The 24,372-nt window shown below is 31.9% G+C and overlaps 2 protein-coding genes across 3 annotated transcripts in view; one reads left to right on the forward strand and one right to left on the reverse strand.

The window, feature by feature from the left end:
• Positions 1-22,211, forward strand: part of LOC6564386 (homeobox protein Nkx-2.4) — a 34,227-nt gene extending 12,016 nt beyond the window's left edge. The window contains exons 3-7 of one of the 2 annotated variants that reach the window (XM_001990816.2): positions 43-254; positions 4,868-5,019; positions 14,345-14,440; positions 19,500-19,586; positions 21,491-22,206. In XM_001990816.2, the coding sequence (XP_001990852.1) occupies positions 43-254; positions 4,868-5,019; positions 14,345-14,440; positions 19,500-19,586; positions 21,491-21,928 (985 nt within the window). In that variant the 3' untranslated portion in view covers positions 21,929-22,206. Of the gene's footprint in view, positions 1-42; positions 255-4,867; positions 5,020-14,344; positions 14,441-19,499; positions 19,587-21,490 lie in introns of both variants that reach the window. The other variant, XM_032737460.1, reaches the window with a different exon arrangement.
• LOC6564384 (forkhead box protein P1) overlaps positions 22,156-24,372 on the reverse strand; it is a 41,069-nt gene continuing 38,852 nt past the window's right edge. The window contains exon 8 of the mRNA XM_032737461.2: positions 22,156-22,651. Coding sequence (XP_032593352.2) covers positions 22,565-22,651 — 87 coding nt within the window. The 3' untranslated portion in view covers positions 22,156-22,564. The remainder of the gene's footprint in view (positions 22,652-24,372) is intronic.

A 24,372-nucleotide genomic window follows, 5' to 3' on the forward strand; every position in this document is an offset into this window, starting at 1 on the left:
CTTGAAAATACTAAATTAATTTATTGATTTTACTCATTTCAGATCCAATTCAAGTGGTAGTAGTATTAATTCTCCTGGAACAATAACCACATCAACCATGGCGAACCCCTATGCCATGGGATCTCTGTATCATAGTCCAGGAGTACAAAGCTACTGCGGACCTACAGATAATCTCTCATTGGCGGGACACTACACAGATATGAGAGGATCAGCTTCCTGGTATGGATCAACTGCAAATGATCCCAGATTTGCAAGTACGTAATAAAAATTAAACAATATATACGATGTATTTCAAATATGAATATGCGCAGCTTAATATTTAATTCAATTCGCATTGACATTTATAAGTGCGGATTTTTAAGCATATTTAAATTGGTCAGTTTCTTGAAGATATATTGAAAAAGTTTTTAGTACCAGAATCAGTTTTCGACAGATAATCAAGATGATGGTAGCGGATATGTTCTTTCCGAGGCATTACACATTCTGTGACAAAATAAATATTTATTTATATTGAATGAATTTAATTAATATTTGCCTAAGAAAATGTATGGCAGAGGGACTGAAAAGTTAATCAGTGTGGTTAAGTAAAGCCAACTTCGAATGATAACAACCAAGTATGGTATCAAATTTGAATTTTAAATTATTTATTTGGATGTATAATATTTTGTTTGTTTGATTGCTTGTTCCTTTATTTATAGTTGATCACAGTACGCGTATTTTCTAACAGTGTTAGTCATTCTTTTAGGCCTACAGTTTTTAAGCTACTCTTTAAAATATACACTACTAGAATAGTCAGAAGTTAGACAGCGAGATAGAGTCACAGCCCTTCTGATTTGTTCGCTTTAAGACGGTATTTCTTGTTCTAAACTGCAGACTAAATCATATAAAGAAAAGATGAGGTAATACTTTGGCTATACACAACTATACTGCTTGAGATGATCTTTGTTTAGATTCAATATCCTATTATTATTTTCGTCTTTTATTATTGAAGGGAAAATTATAAGCGAGCACAAAAAATCATTAATATTGTAAGGTTGGATAATGGTAATAACAATAAAATAAATTATTTTGCTAGTTAAAGGACACATTTTTGAACGCACCAGCCAAATAGTATAAATTTAGTCGAGTATATTAATTTCAAATTTATATATAATGCATCAACTGTTAGAAAACTATATTTTATTTTGTTTTCTATGACATACCGACGCAAGTAACCCATTAACAAAGTCATATTGTGCTTCTTGGATTTTGGCAAATATTATCAACAGCGAACTTATATTATTCAACAATTGAGTTCTTACTTTTATTTCAAGAAGTTTTTAAATTACTTCATTGAACTTAATCGTCAATCAACTGATGTTTTATGTTGACCACCAAAATATAAAAATTGTTAAATTTCTTACGTATATATATATATATATATATAGTCCTCTAGCTCTTCATAAGGTCAAGCATTATTTACTTATCGTGTGACTTACATTTGCATAAATTTTGAATTAATTTGTGATTTCTTTGTGGAGTACTGGAGCGGAGCATCTGTGTATGTTACATCTTTTATTGCGCTTCACTATTTCGTATTTTACAGTGTCCAGGTGTGTGTGTACATATGTGCATACATTTGTATATAGTTTAGAAACGTCATAAGTGCTCAAAAATAAATATCATCTTTTCATTTCTAAAATAAACAATGACAACGAAATAATTTAAAATCAATTATTCTCACGCATACCTTTTCCATATTTAGAAAAAATATAGCATGAAAGAGAGCCTACATTGATTGCGTGACTCAGCGCAAAAATCATTTACGAATATCTTTACTTAAAAGTAAAGCAAACAGTTTCAAGTGCTTAGCGTGAACTTTAGTTTTCTGTTTATACTTCAATGTGTCCACAAAAATTTCCTTAATACAAATTTATTTACATACCTTCGTATATATTCATATGCATGTATATATGTATGTATGTATGGGTATATGTATGTAGAAATGTTACCGTCGTTACCGATGTTGTACACTAAATGAAATTTAACATAAAAGAACAATTATCTTCAAGCTGACGAAGATCAAATGCCCTTGCAGAGAAGTTGCAAGTTGCAATATATTTTTATATATCAACTTAATATCAGGATATTTTGATAATAATAATTGATTTTGTTTTTTCTTTTAAACACTTTATAATTTTATCGGGAAGCCAAAACCGCAAAGTACATATTTTTTTGAATAGCCGTGTCCGTCTGTCCACCTGGAATATATGCGTCTTCTTTCTACAGGCAGTAAATATGTTTAAGACAAACGGATTGGACTTCTATACATGCCATAAGTACAATCGATGGAAAGATTTACTCTAAGTTGTGGAATCCAAATAGGCGTTGTCACACACCAGCAGATACAAAATAACAACACAAATAGAATATCAAATTAAGTAATTATTGAAAAAAAAAAAAAAATTAACTTTAACTGCGGACTACATGTTAAATGTATAATAAGACTCAGACTTCGGTCTGCAAGGGTATTTAATCTTCGGTGTGCCTCAGATGCATGCTCTAACTGGTTTTCTGGTAAAAAGTGTAGATGTGGGGGAGACTATCAGACGTGGCCGTAACAAAGGAACAACCAGAGTCTAGTACAATTAGAGAAATGCTGATGGCATGGCAGTCTGGGGCATCACCCATTAAACAGCATCACCCCAAGCAGACAGTGGCTAAACGCGCAACAGATTTATTCAATGATAATACTGTGTCGCATTTTCAACAAGTTTTGAAGCGTTTTCAAAGAAGAACTAGATATGCTCGTAGGTATCATTATTTCCATTGCAGATTGTGTTAGTTCATCCTTTATTCAGTTTTTTCTTACATATATTTTATATATATTATATTGATAAAATATTGAAAAAATGAATATAGAACAATTTTATGCGCAAACTTTTTAGCCCGACTTAAAAGAAACCATATGGAACCATTATGGCTATGAATGTATTTATACCATTGAATAATAAAATTAATTTTAATATTGCTCAATTTTTTCTCTTAGTTAAGCCAATAGTTGTCTATTATTTTTTCTGATTTATTGGAAAACAAGTACAGTACTCGCTGATAGTTACATAATACGATTGCATTAAAGGTTTTTATCAAGACTTAGAAAGGGAGGTGTCTCACTTTGCACAGACCGACGGGCAGACAGACTTACCGATCGTGGAAGGCAGACGACAAAATCTTCGAACCAGTAAATAAATTATAATTCTAATCAGGACGAAAGCTATGTCAATCTAGCCAAGTGTGAACATTCTTGATCTCGTATATAAATTTCCAATAAATCACCAGCTCCGTGAATAAAATTGATAAGCAATTATTTCAAGGCACACGAGATTTGGTGCATCATAGAAATAATAAAAACTCGGGTATTTTTTTTGATATTTTAATAATGATATAGATTATACAAAAAACTTACCCAAGTCGTTAAATATCAAATAAAATAGTTGATAGTGAGGTGAAACAAAAAAGATTTTCGCACAAGATATCATCTCTCGAGCGATTGTTACATTATGATATTTATGATATAGTGATGAGATGCGGCCAGCTTCGCCGTATATGTTTGTTTAGCTAATATACTGATCAATCTAAATAGTCATGCGCCTTACATATTGCCAATAAATATATATTGCAACTATCAATTATTTAGAGCTTACTGCCAATATTCATTAAGAAAAGAGTTTCCAATAGCGACGTGGTGGCATACATAAATATTTTGTATGCTACACAAAACTAAAATTTAATTTAAAAAAAAATAAAAAGATAAAAGTCGTTGTAGTTCAATTGTTTCCAATATTGTTTTTTTTTTGTCTGAAAATCATATGTTTTTCAAATTGAACTCTTCAGATACACAGTTAAAAAAAAGTGCAGTACACACTTGCACACAAAATATTTTAGAAAAAACACACATAGCGTATAGGCGTAGTTATATACATAAGTACAAGAATATCAGCACAGGCCCAGCAATTTCATTGTTTCAGAGAGGATAACATGCAAACCTATCTCCATCTCCTATCTCCACTCACACGTCGTTGCTAAGGCATCTATATGACATAGTGGTCCGATTCAACTTCGATATATCTATTGTCATTAGCAAAAAGACGGATTCCAAGTATCATCAAGATTGCATTTAAGCTGACAGAGCTTAGCGCATATAAAGTTAAAAATATTCGGACAGGCGGACATGCCTATATTGACTTGGCTAATGATTCTGATGATACTTTAATGAGTTGAAAAATTGAAAACAAAATTAAAGTACCCCCTGCAAAGGTATACAATTATAAATAATAAATATATATCCTTAAATTTTGAAGTCACTTAACTTGGGTCGTTGATTAATGGTATCATCTATCAAATGTCGAAAATAAATTTAAAGGCTCACTACCGGCGGACCAACAGAGACACCGCACCCATGAATATGTACATCTTATAATATTAACTTACATCGAGATCAGATGGTTGTAAACCGACAAATGTTGAAAAAAAAATGATATTGCTTATTTGGACAACGCTGCTTGGGAAGTGTGTAGATATGAAATGGCTCACTTTATGTCAACTTTACTTTATTTCCTTGCAGTGATATCTCTAACTTAGTCATGATTCAATAAAGTATCCTCAAACTCATGAAGAGTATATATTTTTAATAAGGGCGAGCTCTAGGTGAAGATATCCTATGCCTAAGTCTTCACATAAGATAATTCGAACACGTAATAAATATTCAAACACAAGCGTTTAAAAATTCGAATGTTTAAAAAAAAACAAAAAGATATATATGTACTTTATTTTGATTCCATTTTATTAAACATACATACATATATATATATAATTTTTAAACTTTCAGTATCGCGCCTTATGAGCTCATCAGCTGGTGGATCGATGGGTCACATGGGCAATATGACTGGCTTGGCTGCATGTAGTGTAAGTGATGCGAAACCATTGCAGTTTCCTCTGGCACAAAGACGAAAGCGACGGGTTCTTTTTACGCAAGCTCAGGTGGGTGATATTTAAAATTTAAATGGATGCTTTATTTCACTTATAAAGTTTAGCTTGACTTAAACCAAATTAAGCAATTGTATGCATCGTATGTATTGTATATTTACTCCCATCAGCATAAGTTAATGTCTTGTAAAGTTTTTGAGAGTTTTCAGGCAGGTCCATTATGACCCAAACCTGTTTGGAGACGAAGTCTTTTTCTATTCTGTAAACCGAATCCCAAGCCGAACCAGATAAAGAAAATCGACGAACGAAAGTCAAGTAATTTTTTTATGATCAATAAATATCAATAGATTCTCAATATTCTCAAGTATTTATCCATGCATATGTTTGCCATTTTAAGCTGGAATATATATTTTTTATGTAAGCCCAAATAGTATAGGCATGAAAAACTGTATTCTCGTTGTTTGTAAAATGTACTATTAGGAAACTTATATTTAACCCGTTACGTATAGAAAGTGCTGTATGGGTATCTATAGAACATTATATATCGCTTTAAAACCCTAAGCTAGTTAAAAATGGTTGAGGTAAGCTCTGAGTTGTTATCTAAGGGTGCCATTTTCGCACAATCGGAAATATTTTTTTTTCAGACTCAGTGGCTGCTCATCAGTCTGTATATAAGTTAACGAGCATCTCAGATACCACAAGAGCGAGAGACTTAAAATGTAAGATGAGAGCTATCAAATGCCGGAGAAAGATCAAGTTAATTTAATTACCATATAAATCTAATTTCCATGTTGACCGAAAAAAAAGGTCTGTCACAGAGCAGCTTGGAAATAACCTAAGCGAAAAAAAAGGTGTGATTTGGTGTCGACGTCAACCCCAGAGTGATGTATAGCTTCGGGCATGGACATCCCACCCACTGTAATATGCAGATGCTTGGCTTAATGGGTGGATTATAAGAGCCCGAATAGGATCCATTAATAAACCGAAGGATGTCGGTTATAAACATTAGAGTCCGAATGCCCTTCTGCCAGGGATTCACCGATGCGGATCATCTGTCAGATCTAACCGGCTATTTCAAAATCATATATCAAAAGTTAAAGCGGTATCATAAGTAAACATTGGTAAATATCTTTTAAATTAAATAGACTACTGGAAATAGGATTCTATAGGATTCTTCAGGAACGTCTACATGCCATTCACTCAATGAAAGATTATCTTTCTGGATGATAGCTACTCCGTACTTATGGAATATCCAGATCTTTTGTTGTACTTCACGTTGTAATTTACATGCTCTGTCTTTGGATTGGAACTATCTTTCGAATAAAAATAAAGATTCGTCAGAATATACCAAGGTTCTAATTAGATTTCTGCCGCCTGGCAACCAATATTTTTGGATCAGAAGGCTCATTATTATTTACAATTAGATTTGACGTGAGATGAATGTAGAATGCTGGCTGATGTCCCTTAGATGACACATTTTTCAAGAAAGAATAGATCAAGATTAAGAATGTCAACGGAAGAGAAAAAACATTGATACACCTGGAATATTTGTTATGGGTCTTACTTGGTACGTTACTGTTGACCTCGTTTGCAGATTCAACTTTCGACATCGCTTATGTATCATTTTTTTTAGAAGTATTTTGAATTATTGTAAAATGCATTTCTAAACTGCTACTATCCCCAAAAAATCGTGAGCTTGCTTCAATTTAGTTAAGCTATATAAAATGTATAATAATATTAGTAACGAAAAATCTAGTTTTATAGGCATATTTTTTCTAATCTTTAAAAAAGATTCGCAAAAAATTAAGATAGGTTTATAAAGAAACTTACTTCCTGAAATATGGGGTAAGGAAACCTCACCCACAAAAACAAGCCGAACTTCGAAAATGAAGTGCGAATTTTTCTGAGTGTAGGCACACTGCCTTTCAGAGCGGCTGCGGTGTGATCGGCCCCGCATACTATTGTGTCTTTACTGTCTCCTTCATTACTACATCAATTAATTTTACGAAATGCTTTTCGTATTTTTGGATTTCATGGATGTATTTTATGCGATACTTGCTGTTGCGATGCACTACTGAAATTCTCTGAAACCTATTAAGCAAATAGAGACTCAAATCGGATATGTCAAATTAGGAGTGGATGTTATGGTTTAAGTTGACTTATATACATGTCCATATATGTAAACAGATGTATTTGTGCAGCTGCAGCTGTTGCAAGCACCTGCATATTAAAATGGCTGCTGTATTTGTGTCTATGACGTCAGCAGCAGCAATCATGGCTGCAAACCTGAATTGTATCGAAACAGCTTTTTTCTTACTCTGAACCGTACGCCGTAAGCCAACCAAAAAAATAAAAAATAAATAAAAAAATAAATAAGTACAAGATTTTCATTTTTCGAACTTCTGAGTATATACCTTTCAATCTTGTAGACTCTAGCTGTAAAACTGTGTGAGATATGCGATTTTGTCGAGTTAGGGCGTGACAGGGAATTCTTTTAGTCAATCTTCGTAGGAGGTTACAAACAATCTAGCTTCCTTTCTAATTTTATAACCTTAACTCTAAAATTTAAGAAGATAAAGAGTACAACGTAAATCAATCCGGATGAGGAAACCACCAACTAATATTTAATGATAATTATAACTTGTATTTTGTAGTCATCAAAATATAAAGAAATAAATACAAAAATAAGAGAGACAAGCTATGTTTTATCAAATTTTAATAACTGTAGCTTTAAAACCGTTGCAAGCCTATGTTTTATCGATTCATAATTCGAGGAATGTGTTATCGATTTGCAATTATTTGAAGGAGATTACTGGCAATGTACAATGTTAATATCTCTGTTTAAGTCAGGCGGAGATACTGATATTTATAACACGTATTTTGTATTATTGATTATACAAAAATAAGAAAAGCAGTTACTAGAAATCTGCCATTACATTTTTGTGAATATAACTTTCAAACTGAAGAAAATATCTACGTTTTATCGACTTTAACTTCGAACTATTTGAAAATGATATTAATTTGCTAGATTTCAGTGTATAATAACAATACATACTCACATACAAATGTTTCATAAATAGACTGAACATTGCGCTTAATATAACACTAAATGCTTTACAAGCGAGACTCTATTTTATCAGAGAGAGATGGTGTGGAATGATCGTAGAATATATCTCTTAAGACTTGTACAACTTCGAAAAGCGGCAGTGAATAATTGTATAATTATTAGCGTACCTCTTAAATTTTGTGATTCTAGGTCTGAAATTGCGGAGATATTTAAGTGATTCGATCGATTTCCTCCACTCAAAAAACATATCGCCCTTATTATTCAGAAAGTAAATAATAATATCAGCTAAACTCTAGCATAGCAGTCGAGATAGAAAATTTCATTACTATTTTTTTGAATTTCAGAAAGAATTTTTTTCTTTTTAAAATTGCACTTCTTAAAAATAGAAAAAAAAAAACAAATACCATATTTTTGGGATTGTCGATTTAGGTCAAGACAATCTAATTTTAAGAAAAATGCTTTCTTATATTTATGAATTATTTTTAAAAACAAAGCCAAACTTTCTAATTTGTAGGTCGATTTTTTACATTTCTTGTTAGCCCTAGTATACGTAACCTCCCAAATGTTAACAGTCTGTCTAAATACTTTTGGTATCAGAGAATAAAAAGATCACTCACTCACCCAATGATACCTCTGTATTTTACCCATCAAGTATGTTTAGCAGTTATGCACAGCAAATGTGCTCAGAACTGGTTTCTCTTGCGATGTGGGCTGCAAGCCCATGCATATTTAATATTTATGTACGACACGTCGGGGCTGTCGAAACCCTCGCGTAGGCCCCATAAGATTAACGTTAGTCATTAACATTTTTCTGTGCCACCTTGGCATTATTGCACAATCATATTTCAACTTGCCCTACTAACAACGTTTTCTAATTGATTGCCAAAATAAGCAATCAAAAACTTTGTAAATGCCAAACAGTCCTTAGAATATATTTTCAGCGATATATTTTTTGTGGCTTGGAAACTTTTAGAGGGTATAGCCAAACTCGAAGTATTCTCAGTGGCAGAACAAGCTTATCTCGACTGAATTTAGGACACAAGAAAACTATATCAACGATTTGATAAAATACAAGGATAGAGTGTTGATATCTTCACACATTCAATGATCTGCCGAATCCGCTAGCAACGATTCTGTTCTTACTCATAACCCTTTATGACATAGTAGGACAAGTTGGTACCTGCTCGCACCCACACACCCAAGAATCAGTTATTAGTTGATTTGACGCCGCCGAAAAGTGTCAAAACCAGTTTTTTTTCGCATAATTTGGGAGTTTGGTAAAACCTTTAAAACCATTCCTAAGGCTAATTGCTGAAAAGTCGTCAAAGTGAGAACATTATTCTTGGAACTCGCATTTCCATTAATTTATTAAATTTTATTAATATATAATCAAATTTGGAAATTGACGTCCGGGTTAAGTGAAACAATCGGATCTCAGAGACCATAACAGATACAGACTTCAAATTTTGATAATAAGCTTTGTCCCCATTTCAAGAATACAAATCTATATATCGATTTCCGATAGCAGTAAATGCCACAATTTTAAGGGCACATTCTTACTGATTAACTATACAAAGATCAAATAAGAAACACCCAACTTATAGTAGAAAATGTATAATTACATTGATGTCATCCGCTGCCGCAAACATCTTCCGTATTTACAAATGTGTCAGCGAATGAGTGAGAAAGGGAAGGCGTTATAATCGAAGCGAGAGTCAATTTGTCTGTGTGTATTCTGGAGAGCCCCGTTATTGCGTGCATACATAGACACATACATTGTTCTGTTCGGGCTTGTGCCTTAGTTTTTTTTACTCTTCAATCTATAGGAAATCAGAGCACTTCCAAGCATGCTTTTATTTGAGAGTGCAAAACTTTTAAAAGGGAAACTAGACAATAAAGGTAGAATATATATAACAGGTAGGTTCAGGGTATATCGTAGTCGACTACAGTATTCTTACCGGTTTCGCTAGCATTGGCGCTAGCGTAGCACTTAAAGAAAAATATTCTTAGTCCGATTACGCTAAAGTTTTAAGGATAAAATAACAAACAAAATAAATAATAATTTACTTCACCTCGCTCAAAGCATTTATTCCCACTATCTTATCGCGTCCTTCCAATTAGAGGGTGCAAAATCCTAAATTGATATTCTTTGCAAAAGGTACGATTTGAATATATTAATTATAATAAAGACGTAACAGAGCTATCAATTTCTATGATATGATAAAGATAGTGCGTAAGCTGGTAAGCTGAAGGAAACAATTTAGAATTGTATAGCCTCACTTAACTTCTTTACAAATTATCCTAAGTCAGAAACCCCCATTGAAAGGCGCTTAGGATTCAAGAATACTTATTCAGCAACCGATAATCATATGATGTTTGTTGGCAGCAGCAGCAAACAACTTTGAATTGGTTATTGCTTGCATTTGTCATAATATAGCTTATTGTTAGTTGTATTTGCATATCCACATTATGCTCTCATTGTACAGCGCCCTATCTCTCATTAAGAGCGTTTGATGATCCGTGGCTGCTGCAGGTAATCATTCGATTCGCATAATTCTTGCTTATCGATCGTTTTAGTTTCTCTTTTTTATTTGAGAAGGTTTAGTAATTGGTTTCAAACCTTCATATAATCGAACAATTGTTGTGAATAAAAGTCTAAGAATGGGCTTCTAGACTCAATATCTGTTGTAAATAAACTTTAAAACGATTCGGAATTAACATTGTGCTATTAATTCAAATAAAGCTATCAAAAAGCTGAAGGCGCAAACAGTGTTATTGGTCATCAAGTGTGTTATTGTTCATCAAAAGTTCCTTTGGTTAAAGAATGGATCTGAGGGAAGCCAAAATTACTTGATCATCCCTCCAGAAGAGAATTTTGTTTCGAAAATTCAAGATTTCATAATTTCACTTTTCTTAAGTTCAATTTTGACTTTTAACAAAGAAAACCACCAAAATGTTCACTCTACTCTATCTTAAGCCAAAGATTTTCATATCTAAAAATGAATAGATTTTATTTTGCAGATAATATTTACATTTTATTTTGACAATTCACATGTTATCGTCTTCACACATATTTTATTTATTGTTCTTAAAAATGTCCTCTTCAAGTGACGCAAAACAAAAGCTGGGCATAATTAACTTTAAATTTGTTTTGTGTATATTTAAAGCTCGGCGGTCAAATTTAACCAGTTAAATGTATTTAAAATATAAACACTAATTAAGCCTCTGGTAACTTCTAATAGCAGCGGACCAATTGAAAATAGATTAAAGGGGTGTCCTCTTCAAGTGGCGCTGAGTGTATGTATAATGTGTGTATGTATGTACAATGTACATTATACATTCATGCGACCAATCGCCAAGTGTTCTTCTTCTTCTTCTGCAAGGGCATCAAATGCCAGCAATTCTCTTGCAGACGGAGATGTTTCCTTCCGCTTGTTTCACTTACTTTTGCTCACCTTTATTATACGCTTTGTTAAACAGCGGGTAAAAAATGCATTTGTTCTTATCTCTGTACAAAGGCATAAATAAATGAATTCATATACACAGATGTGTATGCATATGTGCACAGTTACAAATTAGCTACAAATGTGTGCGTGTAAGTGAATATGCATTGTCGGCTCCTTTTTGTCGCGTGTCGCAGCGAGTTCAGTTCACTGTGCCTACACACACACACACATATATATACATTTATTTCTTACAGCCGAACGCAATACATATGCACGTATGTATGTGTGTAAGTATGTAGACATCCAGCCTCTTCAAATACAGTTACAATAAGCACGAACGATGCAAACGACGATTGTAGCGTTATATTCGTTACCTGAGCGCGCACTTCGGATCCATTCGGCTGTCTGCTGCTGATGTACATACATACATACGTATAGATGTGTAGCATATTCAACGGTAGTATTTGTCGAACGGCATATGCAAACACACACACACACACATTTGTGCAATGTAAATATACTCCCAAAAAGTTATTTATACATGCGTACATACATACATATGCACATATTTGTTGAGTTAGGAATTGAAGTGCATTGTAAATATGAAATTCGTCTTTCATTAAAGCGTTTATAAAATAAGTATGTATGTATGTATGTACAAATATATATATACATGAATTTATCGCACACATTTACAACTAAAGAGAGACAAGTCAAAATTTGCAATTTTCAAGGGATAAGCAGGTGTGAAATAATTTTGAATGCTTTCTTTTCTTATGTCCTAAGACAGACCTAAGTTATTTATATTAAGAATAATTTTGAAATAATTAAATACACAGATGTTGCAAAAATGTTAATTAATTTGAAGTGAAAAAATATTTTGAAAAAATATATCAAATAATTAATTACTATATTATTTAATTTGTAAGTTCAATGAATGCAATTTCTTAGTTTTTCGATTTGATGAGCTCTAAAAAATTGTAAAAAAAGTCTTTGAAAATGCAAAACGGAAAAAAGTTGATAAATGAGAGAGAGAGCACGGGTAAAATATATATTTATTACAAAGAACAAAGTAAAAAATGTCTTCAGTTTCATCAAATAATTTCAATTGATTTCAAAATTAATAATGAGAATAAGAAATCTTTAAGAACGGTATACGGAGCATTTAATGCGTTTGCAAATCTCGATTTGCAGTTCATCTGCTCAAGTATGGACACTCAATATTTTAGAGAGTGGTCTACTTATTTTAAAAGAAAACATTCTGTTATCACTTGATCAAAATGCCACAGAACATATTTGGAGAATACTAACAAGTAGTGTTAATATCGTCCAAATTCCATTGATAAACTTTTTGATTCATATGTGTATTCTTGTATTATACTTCTCAAGAAAAGGTATTGCATTTGTCAAAAAAAATAATTGAAAATTCACAAGCTTTTCGTATTAAATTAAGGCATATAATTAAAAAAAATAAATATACACATTCAATAAATTCAATATATATATTCTTTGCTGCTGACTGCAAGCTGTAAAAAATAATAAAAGCCTCTAACAGCAAAAGCATATTGAAGTATAAAAATGCCTTATTTTAAAAGTTAATAATATGAAATATTTAAAATATAAAAATAAAAATAAAAATATAAAATATGTTGCAGAAAAAATGTTGTAGCTCTTAAATTTCAAATATAAATTTTTGTGTTGCCCCTCAAAAAGGTGAACTTAACACCTCTTAAAAATACTTTTTGAAAGATAATAATCTGTATCTTTTGCGGTTTAAAAACTATGGAGATGTCCGCTTTAATGAACTGAACTTAAGTAACAGGCAAACAGGAAGCTCCTTCGACACCACACAATATATACTTTCTTGAACAGTTAAAAATCCGAGTTGATTTGCCCATGTCTGTCTCGAAAATCGTTAGAGACTTCTTAAATTTTAAGATAATGGTTCTCCTCTTCGCAAATCAAGTTTATTTAATGTGATCGATAACTCCCTCCGTTTCCAAAATATCGATAGAAATCGATACACGTTATCAACAGAACGTTACACACATTTTTATAAAGTGTTGCTTTTAAATATCTAAGAAGAGTACAACTTGCGATAGATAAATATTTGGGTTCAGATTATCTCCTAATCACACTCTCTCAACTTGAGCATTCTTTGCTGTTTTAGATATGACAAGACTTTATATCGGAATATAAATCTGATCAGAATAATGACGCAGATTGTTTTTTATGTATTTATTGGCACCACTGATGAATATAAATAAATAAAATATTATTGAGCTTAAATGCAGATTACTCGGTAAAAATTAGATAATAAGATACACTCGCTATTTGGACGAAAATTTAAATAAAATTTTATTTAACGATGACACAAGTTAGATTTGTTTGAGTAACAGTTTATTTATACAAAAAATCACTACTATTAACTTCACGAGAAAGTTTACATAATAAATTTCGAACGTGACTGTGCGTGTGAACAGACCAAACAGGTCAGATTCGCAAACGAATCTTATTTCGTGTCGTGATTGAAAAATCACTCACGCGTTCATCTCTACCGAGGATGTCACATCACATATTTCACCACAAAATTGATTTACCCTCATTTCCCGTCATTGGGGTGGGTTTTGTAAATCACGTACTTAAACTACTTAAAAATGAGTTTGAGGCCAATCGAAAGAAAATTGAACTTTGACCATACCATTTTGACCACCTATTTTCCACCCAATGAATTTTCACAAAATTGTATACTTTGAATGCATTTGACATTTGTAGAAATTAATGCAATTAGATTAAGAAGTAGTGGCTGAATTAGAGAATGTGTACTTGATAATGATTATAAATACGTATTTTATTTCTTTTTAAGGTTTATGAGCTCGAGAGAAGATTTAAGCAGCAACGATATTTGTCGGCCCCCGAGCGAGAACATTTAGCAAGTCTCATCCATTTGACGCCAACACAAGTAAGCAACCAAATAGATTTACTTTCATTATTTTTATACCTCGTTGAAAAGGGTATTTTAAAGTTGCGTAAATGTACAGTCGCTCCACCATATATTACAAACATAATGCAATTTTTAATTAATTAATACCTAAAATTTAGAATTAACTTAACTGTTTTTTATTCACAGATTAATTCATAATTCACTGAGAAAGAAAACAAACTTTATTCATCAATTTATAGAAGCAGCTCCACAGAAAATTGCAATTGAAGCAATGTTCAAGTACATTTCTAATATTCTTAGGATTAGGTTTGGCTGTCTCCAATTGTAACTAATTATGAATGAAGGCCACCAATCTTTGTTTGGGGTTTTCAAAATGAATTTTGTTTATTTCGCCCTAACGGCACTCTTGAGATCATTTTTTTTTAAATACTACGCTTCCAGATGTTGGTGCCTTTCAACATTCCCTATTATATTGAGGTCAGGTGACTATGCTGGCAGTTCCTTAAAGTTGGAATAACTCAAAATAAGCTAAGTTTGGATTGTTGAAATCACTGTTTAAATAGAGCAAACTATTGCTTATGCCAAGGTACTTATCATGCTTATTATTGAGAATCTCAGGGGTATTTTATTTTTTCATTGTCGATTCGCAAAAAAACACATTTGCAAGGACTCCAGCTTCTGGGAGATTTTAATATTTGCTGATAGGTCAAAACCTCTGACTAAGGAAAATCCTAAGTTAGCAAGCAAGTCAAACTGTCAATCGAAATCATCAGTAATTTAGTTCTTCCAAATGATTTAAATTTTTGTTATCATCGCTTAAACAGGCATCCCAGACTGTGAATTGCATACATATAAATATGTTTATACTTAATTTTAATATGTACGCGCGGCCTTCTAGTCGAAAGATATCAGATACAACAAAACCTACACAATTAAAATTCGGAATATTGGTTGTAATTTATCATCAATTTATCAAGGCATTAAGTCAGATTCGTGCACAAGGTCGAAGATTCAGTAAACTCATCCATCTACTGCAAGTAATTTTGCATGTTTGCATATTATTTGGAAGGGGTCTCCAAATTATAATTTCCATCCACATTATAATTTTATTATGTTTTTTGCTGGCTCCAGATCAAGTGTTTTTCTATTTTTAATTCCGTTGGGATTCGTCTCCAGGGGATTCACAGCGTCCACTCAGTAAGCTGTGAAGTTTACAGCTTAATTGGTTAATTTATTATAATATTTTTAGATTTTTAAATGTATTTTTAACATGCAATATTTTTAATCAATGCACTTTATTTCTTATCTAAATAGTTAATATAACTATATTAGTAAATATAACAATAACAAATTTTAACTAGAGTACATAAATAATAATAATAATTTATATATTGATATGATATATGATAGTTTCAGCGTCGAGTTGTAATTATCCACAGATATAAAATTACAGTCAGATAATTTAAAACGTAGATTACTATTACAAACTTCAAAGACTGCGACAAAATTAAATCCATTCGCCCACCCTGCCAGGCATATCACCCATAGTTTCCAAATCATTAACCGTATCCGTGGATAACCTACCCTCTCTTACCGAAGTCTACCTGATGACATCTAAAACTATTTATTTAATTATATATTATAATATCATATAAAATAATAAAATATATAATAAATTGATTAAGATACATTAATTACATAAAGAAGATGTCTCTATTTGCCTCTCCCTTGCCAAAACTTCGAAATCACGCCACAAATAGGTCTAGGGCTTAATAATGCAAAGTATATTATAAAATATTATATATTTTATAATGCTGGTAAATGAATTATACTTTTATTATATCGTATAGCCTACATATAATACTAATAATGTAAATGAATCGAATATCAGATGCAATGTTTACACTGGTTAATGCAGGTCGTGGCGATAGCAATTCCTTATACTTTAAATATAGTATAATTGTCATTAGGTTAAGCAATTACTTTACTGACAACAGCTACGGGGTGCGACGTGTTATAACAATAAAAATATTTGAATTGTGCATTGTCACCCTCGAGTTTTATTATCTGGAAATTTCACACAATGCCTACCCACCTAAACAGGAGTGGTGATTACCTTAGAATAAAGCAGCTCTAGAGCACATTGAATTGAGTATGTGGACAACAGTGGCATGTTTTTGAAAGATAAAAACGCATTAATGAACAATGGGGAAAAAATAATATATTTAAACTCACCCTAAAATTTGTATTGAAATATACTCATTGTTTGAGCATGCTCTCTGCTATAAAAAGGGTCTTGGCATTGTATTCAACGCAAAAGTGTTTGGTGTAGTAAAATAATCTAAAATAACTTATGAAGCGGAATACACATTCCCTTTATAAGTACTTTCTACCTACTACATATGCTTGTGCATTTAAGCATACTGCTCAAGAGCGCATTGACTATAGAAAACCACAAAAAATAACTTTGTTCCTTGTGTGCAGTAATTATAGCTCATTTTAAAAGAATTTAACACAATTGATCATCAGTTCGTTAGAATGAATGCCCTCTATCTAAAAGGAATCAATCAATTGGCGTTTATGTTCTCAAATCAAAAACATCAATACATTGCGGATTCGCATTACGATAAAAAATAATTTCAATTTTTAATTAACTCATATTAAAATTTATATTTTTTTCTGTCGACTGTTATTAGCCGGCATTAAATAAGACAATAAATAAAGTTATTTTTAAAATTTTAGTAAATAGCGTTATATACTTACGAGTATATGTGTATTTTAGTTACTATTTATCATTCTTGTTCTTGACGACTTTTTCAATTGAGAATGTGAATTGCAATATGACCTTTAAGGTTGCAAGTCCTCTGAGATATGCTCAAAAATCAGGTGTGGGAAAGCCAATGGAAAACAAAAAGAAGATTATATACACTCACAATCTGCTGACATTTTAATTTCATGATAAATTTTAGAAATCGACACATTTAATAATGTCCATGTTGATGAATTTTCGCCCAAATTTTAGAAACATAATTACACACAGGACTAGTGAGTTTCGTCCAGATATCTGGAGAAACAAAAAGTTTTCACACATTAAAAAAAAAACTAATTGAATTTAGCAAATCGTAAGATTTAGAAAAAAAAAATCATTTTCATATAGAAATCCAATCAACAAATTGAATTATTATTTATTTAATTTAAGAAAAAAAAATTTACTTTTAACTTTTTAAAAATAATTTATTTTATTAAGAAATATATATCCGAAAAATATAAAAAAAAGGTTTTCAAGTATTAGGAAATTTTTTTTCGAACATTTAAAAAATATTTCAAATTATCAGGGTGATTTTCAGTATCGGCCTTTTATTCCTGAGTGTCCAAGACCCCATCTTTCGACCTGTGGAAAGCTATATGATATGGTAATCACATCCACTCTGCTTTGAATAATACAAATTATTATTCTTATTAAGATTTCTTATATTATTATATTTTTTTAATATATATGGTTATCGTCAAAGTAAAATACCTATAATTGTTTAAGTACCTTGAGCTCTTGCCAGATACAGATACAGATACGATATACGATATAAGGCGCTGGTCGGAATATTTGTAGCAATCTTCGAAATAAACAGTAATCGACATTCCAAATTTGATGACTTTAGTGCTAAAGATGAGTGAAATCCATAAATGGATGGCTTGTCAGTATTTCTTTTGATTCGGGACACTTTTTGTACTCAGTATATAAAATAGGAATTCTGTCTATTTAAGATATTCCAAATTGTTTACTAATGTCTCCAGAATGACAACTGCGAAAGCAATTGCGTCTTCACTAAAAAAATGCCAACCGACATATTTGTATACATATTTGTATGATCCGGTTCGACTGGATCAACAGAATTCCTGAATAAATAGCCACAGCCAAAAGAAAAAAAAAAATCCAAAATGATCTCGAATCGAGTCGACGTCATCTGGAATATTTTTTTTCAGAGAGGACGTGTTTATATTCACAATTTTCCTTGCCAGATTGTGTGTAAAAACTGAACTTAGTTGGCCACTATTTCTCTTGCACTGTCTTCATAATTGCAATATGTGCCAAAATTAAGGAATGATGTTTTCCAATAATGTTGAAAGAGTATATTGGTTGGTATATTGATTAGAAGAGTATACTGGGTTTGTGGAATGTCCTTCCGGCAATCTGTCCGTCCGAAAACTTGAAATTCAGAATACCTGCGACAAAGTTGCAAAACATAAATTCTGATTAAACATCGATATTCCTGTAAGTTGATATAAAATGTTTCTTTGATATTAGCCAATAAAGTTCCTGGATATGCACAGCAGGTCTATTCGTATTAACTTCTTAAGTATGTGTTAATTTCCATTTCTTGTTTAACAATATCAAATTTGTTTACTAGATTTTTTTTAATTTTTGCGTTTTTTTGTAGAAAATTTTATCAGCTGTATATTGGAAGAAAACTTGGTTGGATTCTTTGGATCTGGGTTAATCATAAAACCAATACATTCTTGTACCTTTTTTATAAAAAAATATTTTTTAATAAAAACAAAAGATAATTACAGTCAAATATAACGCACTATCTAACAGCTTATCTGAATATGAATTAGATCCCCTTTTTAAAACATACTTCCTCAAGAGCATCCCCGCAATGGATGGAAGAGGACTACCGACTGCTTCAAATATACGCTATATTATTTATTCCAACAAATGAAAACGTTGCAGTTGGGCGTAACAGACTGCGAAATACTCTGTCACCATCTGCAAAATAGGTGCCATTGGACAGTGTTGGTGTAGCCAAGAAATACCGATCTTTGAAGAAGATTTTTAGTAATTAAAAGTCCAAGCTTGCTTTTAAAATTGAAGTAGACATAGGCTTTTGAGAATTTTGACCATTACTTGATATCTGAGCATTCTACTTTGTTCCAATATATGAATATGGTTATATATACATAGCCTAAGTTGTAGTAATATGGTGTAAAGCATTTAGTTATTAGTCTGAAATAACAAAAATTGGTTACAGCTAAATAATGTAATACAAATATCAAGATGGACTTTCAATCTTATTTCCAGGTTAAGATATGGTTTCAAAATCATAGGTATAAGTGCAAGCGACAAGCAAAGGAAAAGGCAATGGCTGAGCAAAATCAACATAATCAGGTAATTACACTAAATATTCGCTTTTATAAATTGTATAAATAAATATGTGTTTTGCACTTACACAATAATTATCATTATTATTTTAAAATTTTTTACGAGATACGTTTTAAAATTGTGGATAAGTTCGCGGTATTGTCGAAACTTTTGATTAGATTCTTTGATTTTCAACAAGCGTTCGATCCTGTTTGGCATTGTAAAGCTTAAGCGTTATTGGTATTAGAAAGCAAAATAGCTTACAAAATTATCAGCTGTGATCGCATCTCACAGCTCAGATATTCATAAAGTCGTCATATCCTGGACCAAAACTTGGATCATCGATTTATTTTCGACTAAATCAGTTCACGTATATTTTATCAAGAAGTTGAGAAGATGAGCTTCTTTCACGATCGTTGGAACCATCCTTCTCATCACATCATAAATATCTTGAGTTAACTGAAGCCGAATTACTCACTTTTAGACAACTTATCAAGGCAATAAGACCATCCACGAAAGCAGTACACAACACGCTTTAAGATCCGAAACTTTATTCTTGAAAGCCATTTTTGATACCGAAGGTATCCATATATCTTCGGCAGTTTTTGACGTAGAGCCAGCAAATTTGGAATGTATAATTCGGGAAACTGCCTTTAAGTATCGATAAAAAATGTATGTCCACGCATTCTGCCATAATCGCCAAAAGCTATATTTCAATAGTATAAATTGGTAAAACCGCATATCTGCTACCATTTTAAAGATATATTCACCAAACCCCGAATGTGGCTAGCTAGTAATCTTCTTTTTTGCATATACATTTTCTTACCATTGCCGCCCTAAGTTTGAAATAAGCATATCTTCCACAATTTGTAAGCTTGAGGTTACTGGTTACTGGTAGCTCCTTCGAAAGATCGATAATAATTGTTGGGGGACCACGCCCACTCCGCATCCCAAAACCTTTCTGAAAGTGTAAGTCGATAAAACCATGTGTCTCGAACTATTTCAAAGCTAGAGTCACCAAATTTGCTAATAACATGTTTCAAAACTTTGGAAAAAAATTTCGGACCACGCCCATTACCGCCCCAAAAAACGATAAGGCCTATATTTATGGGCAAATTTGGAGGGTCGATAACTAACCTTGAATATCTGTATTTCTTGCTTACACCCTGTCCTACGGCAACTGTGATCAAATGGTATTATTTATGGTATCAGAGTATTTCGCCGTCGCAATACAAATTTTGCAAAATCCAGTATGCAAATTCTGGAAATTTTTTTCTTCCGATTTTCAAAGCTCATAACAAGAAAATTTGATCGACATTTTTCCAACATTTTTTTAAATGAAGATGCAAATGTAATGTTATAAATTTTTGGTTTTATTCGAGCAGCTTTAAAATCATTCTTCGATATACATAGCTGAAGACTACCTACAACGTTTTAGGAAGACTCCATTGCAGAAATAAATTTTCGTAAGATTAGTTTATATGTTGAGAATTTCTAGTTCCTCTAAAATACACGCATCACAATTTAGACGATGGATAGCTGTGTTATATAAAAAATAAGATTTGTGGTTGCTGTAACTATGTATCACATTTGGTGTCCATAACTCTTTTTATGGAAAATCACTACAATTTTATACATTTAAGAGAACAGATTATCTTTCGACAAAAGCATCTTCTGGTAGACCACAAATATTTGCTATAATTTAATTTTAAACTTTTGTCAAGTACATATTTTAATCTTCGTTTGAGTTCGCGAACCTTCTTCAAATGACCACGGATCTTTAGACCGATGCAACTTTGGACACTAAATAAATTACCGGCCATTTAGCATAACAATCCAAATCTCATGTCTCTTCCCATATCCACCTTTTCCCATTAACAAATAATTCTACAATTTATATTTATATTGAATTTTTTCATTTAAATTTTCAGTCTGCAAGTTCCCCAAGACGCGTCGCTGTTCCAGTTTTAGTAAAGGACGGAAAACCTTGCTCTGGAGCAAGCAACGCAGCTCAACCACAGTCGCATACAAACAGCTCCTCAACTTCTGGCAACAACAGCAATAATAGCAATGGTAATGCCAATGGCGTTACTGGAACGTCATCAGTTACTGCCAATGTACCGAACGTCCTAAATCTCATCCCAGGAGATGCACCCAGCTCACACTCACCTGATACATCGTCGTCTCTGATAGCAAGCTATGGTGGGACAGTTGGGGGATCTAATGCGTCTATGTTACAACAACCCTGCAATAATGCTCTCATGTCAAATAGTTTAGCGATGGCTTATCGAAACCAAAATAATTTTATTTCGAATGGGCATCAGCAGCAGTGTGGAGGTTATCTACCACTGCAAGGTAGAGCATGGTAAAATCATCATCATCATCTTTATATTCTTTTGGTTCTGTTGAAGTGTACTCAATTCAGTTATGTGTAAATCAGCTGACAAAAGAAATTTTGAAATACATACAGCTATATTTGAGATCAATTTCATAAAATGAAATTTTTGCTTTATATACTAGCAATAGTAAATAAGTTCTTAAATAAATATACATACGTCTCCAACAACCTCGAAGAAAAAAACAAATTATTAGTAATAAATGTATATATTTATAGGTCAATGTATTATACAATAAACTGAAAACTTAAATGTGCTCTAATGTTTCATTAATGTACTTCATGCGAAAAGGATATTTCTCTGAACATATTTGCAACTAGTGGTGAGTTCTATAAAGTATTTGGAGTAATATTCTGTAAAAGAGAAATACGACATTGTAATATTAACATCCGACAACTGTCACTTCGTGGAACTGGTATCACTATAAGCACTATGCAAACAATATAGTATTGTCTGCTTAGTGCTATAAATCATATTTACAGCAAAATTAGTTTTGAATACATAAAATGGAGCTAAAACTATTTATTCAGCCCGTCATAGCCCATCAAGGGGTAGTAATGTAGTTGTGAAAGTGTATATAATTGGGAGAACAAAGTATTTCAGATCCCCTCAGGGAAATATATTCTTGATATGCATCAAAAGCCAAGTCCATCTATCCGTTCTAGTCCACATTTGTGAAAGCGCCGATCTAAGAAACTGTAAATGGTTGAAAATTAAAATTTAAGATTTTTTAGTTCCATATCAGGATTACAATCTAGTAGAAACCGACTTTGTCATAGTATTAATCAACTGAATAAATTTCATTAAGATCGGGCTATATTTACATTTTAGGAAAATTAAATTACATTTATATTATAACTTTTCTTTTTTAACCAGAGCAAATACTGAATTTAAACTAATTTGAGCCCAATTTTCAAGCTCTATGAAAAGTTTTATAATATTCAGTTGCTCGGGTCTGAGCCGATTAGTTGATCAGAATATAGAAAAAATTATAGTCAACCTGAACCGTTAACAGCTTTTGATTGATTGATTTAGCATAAGATTTTAAAGTGAAGGTAATTAAATCGGAACTTCTCTGATTTGCTGGAATTTGCCTAAGGAAATCTCAATTTGGGTCTTGTGCAAATATAAGAAATTGAGTGTCAACCAATCGCCAATAATAAGATGAATCCAAATTACGTTGAAGCTGTAGTGGACACGGAATTGATACATTTAGTTTAATATTGTCAACGTATAATAAAAGTCCGATATAAGAATAAAGCTTATTAAGAAACAAATCGAAAAGTAAAGGCTCTTGATGATAGGACTATTTAAATCGATTTAAAAAAGGCTGCGAAATAAGCTGCTTTTTATATGTGTTTTTAATTCTTTTGTCACATAAGTATTATCTAGCACTTAATCTTACAACTAGCAACGTTTGATCTTATTGATGTATTGCAGTGAAAAACTGAAAAACTCTTGGACGATTAAAATATTGTTAGACTCCTTGCACATTTCATTGTCAAAGCTTTAGTAAGCAAAGTAACTCAAGACTCCGACTATTTAAACATTAAGTAATAATATATTGCTGTAGTAATATTAAATATTTTATTTGAAATCAATAGATAAATAAATACGACACAATCAACGATATTGGCGGCGCATAGTGATACAATTTTGACTAAGTAAGTATGGGTTCCAGCAACGTGCGCAGAAACAGGAAAAAGAAAGAGCTTGCAATTTATTTAATTATTTAATGTAGACTTTTCACAGTAAAAATGTGTTACAAAAAGTTAAAATATATAAATTTATAAAAAAGATATGAATAAATAAATTAAAAATGCAAATTAAAAGATTTAGAGCTAAAGAAATTTAATTAGAATTAAATAAAAATTGTACATTTTGAAAAGCGAATCAGTTAAGTGGTTATTTCATTTTGAATTTGAATATCAAATAGACCACTGGAAGAAATCTTGCCAAATATATTGAACGACAACATTAAACAATTAATACCAAATTAATCTAAAATGTTAGCGTGGGAAGTGGGTTTACATATATATATATATATATATATATATATATTTTATTTTCAGTTCTATTAGCAGGTGTTTTTAAAACTACGCTACTGTTCTTTAAAATAGGAGTGGGCTCATTACCATTATTATTATTGCGTAGAAAATGATTTGAACCCAATAGGTAGTAACTCACCAATCAGTTGATTTCTGTGATGCCCATATAGGTGTGATGGACATTTTTGACAACTCCCAGGATTAGAATCAAAATGCATTTTTTAAACACGTTTCAAAATGCTCCAGTATCCTTGAGAGGATGGGTTTCAAGTAGTCCTAAGACAAATACAATTATGCCAGTCTGTAAGTCACCTTTATGACCCGATCAACTAGTTATACTCAATTTTACTTTGACTTTTTATCTATATT

Source organism: Drosophila grimshawi, unplaced genomic scaffold (assembly GCF_018153295.1).
Source record: "Drosophila grimshawi isolate 15287-2541.00 unplaced genomic scaffold, ASM1815329v1 contig_59, whole genome shotgun sequence".
Lineage (NCBI taxonomy): Eukaryota > Metazoa > Arthropoda > Insecta > Diptera > Drosophilidae > Drosophila > Drosophila grimshawi.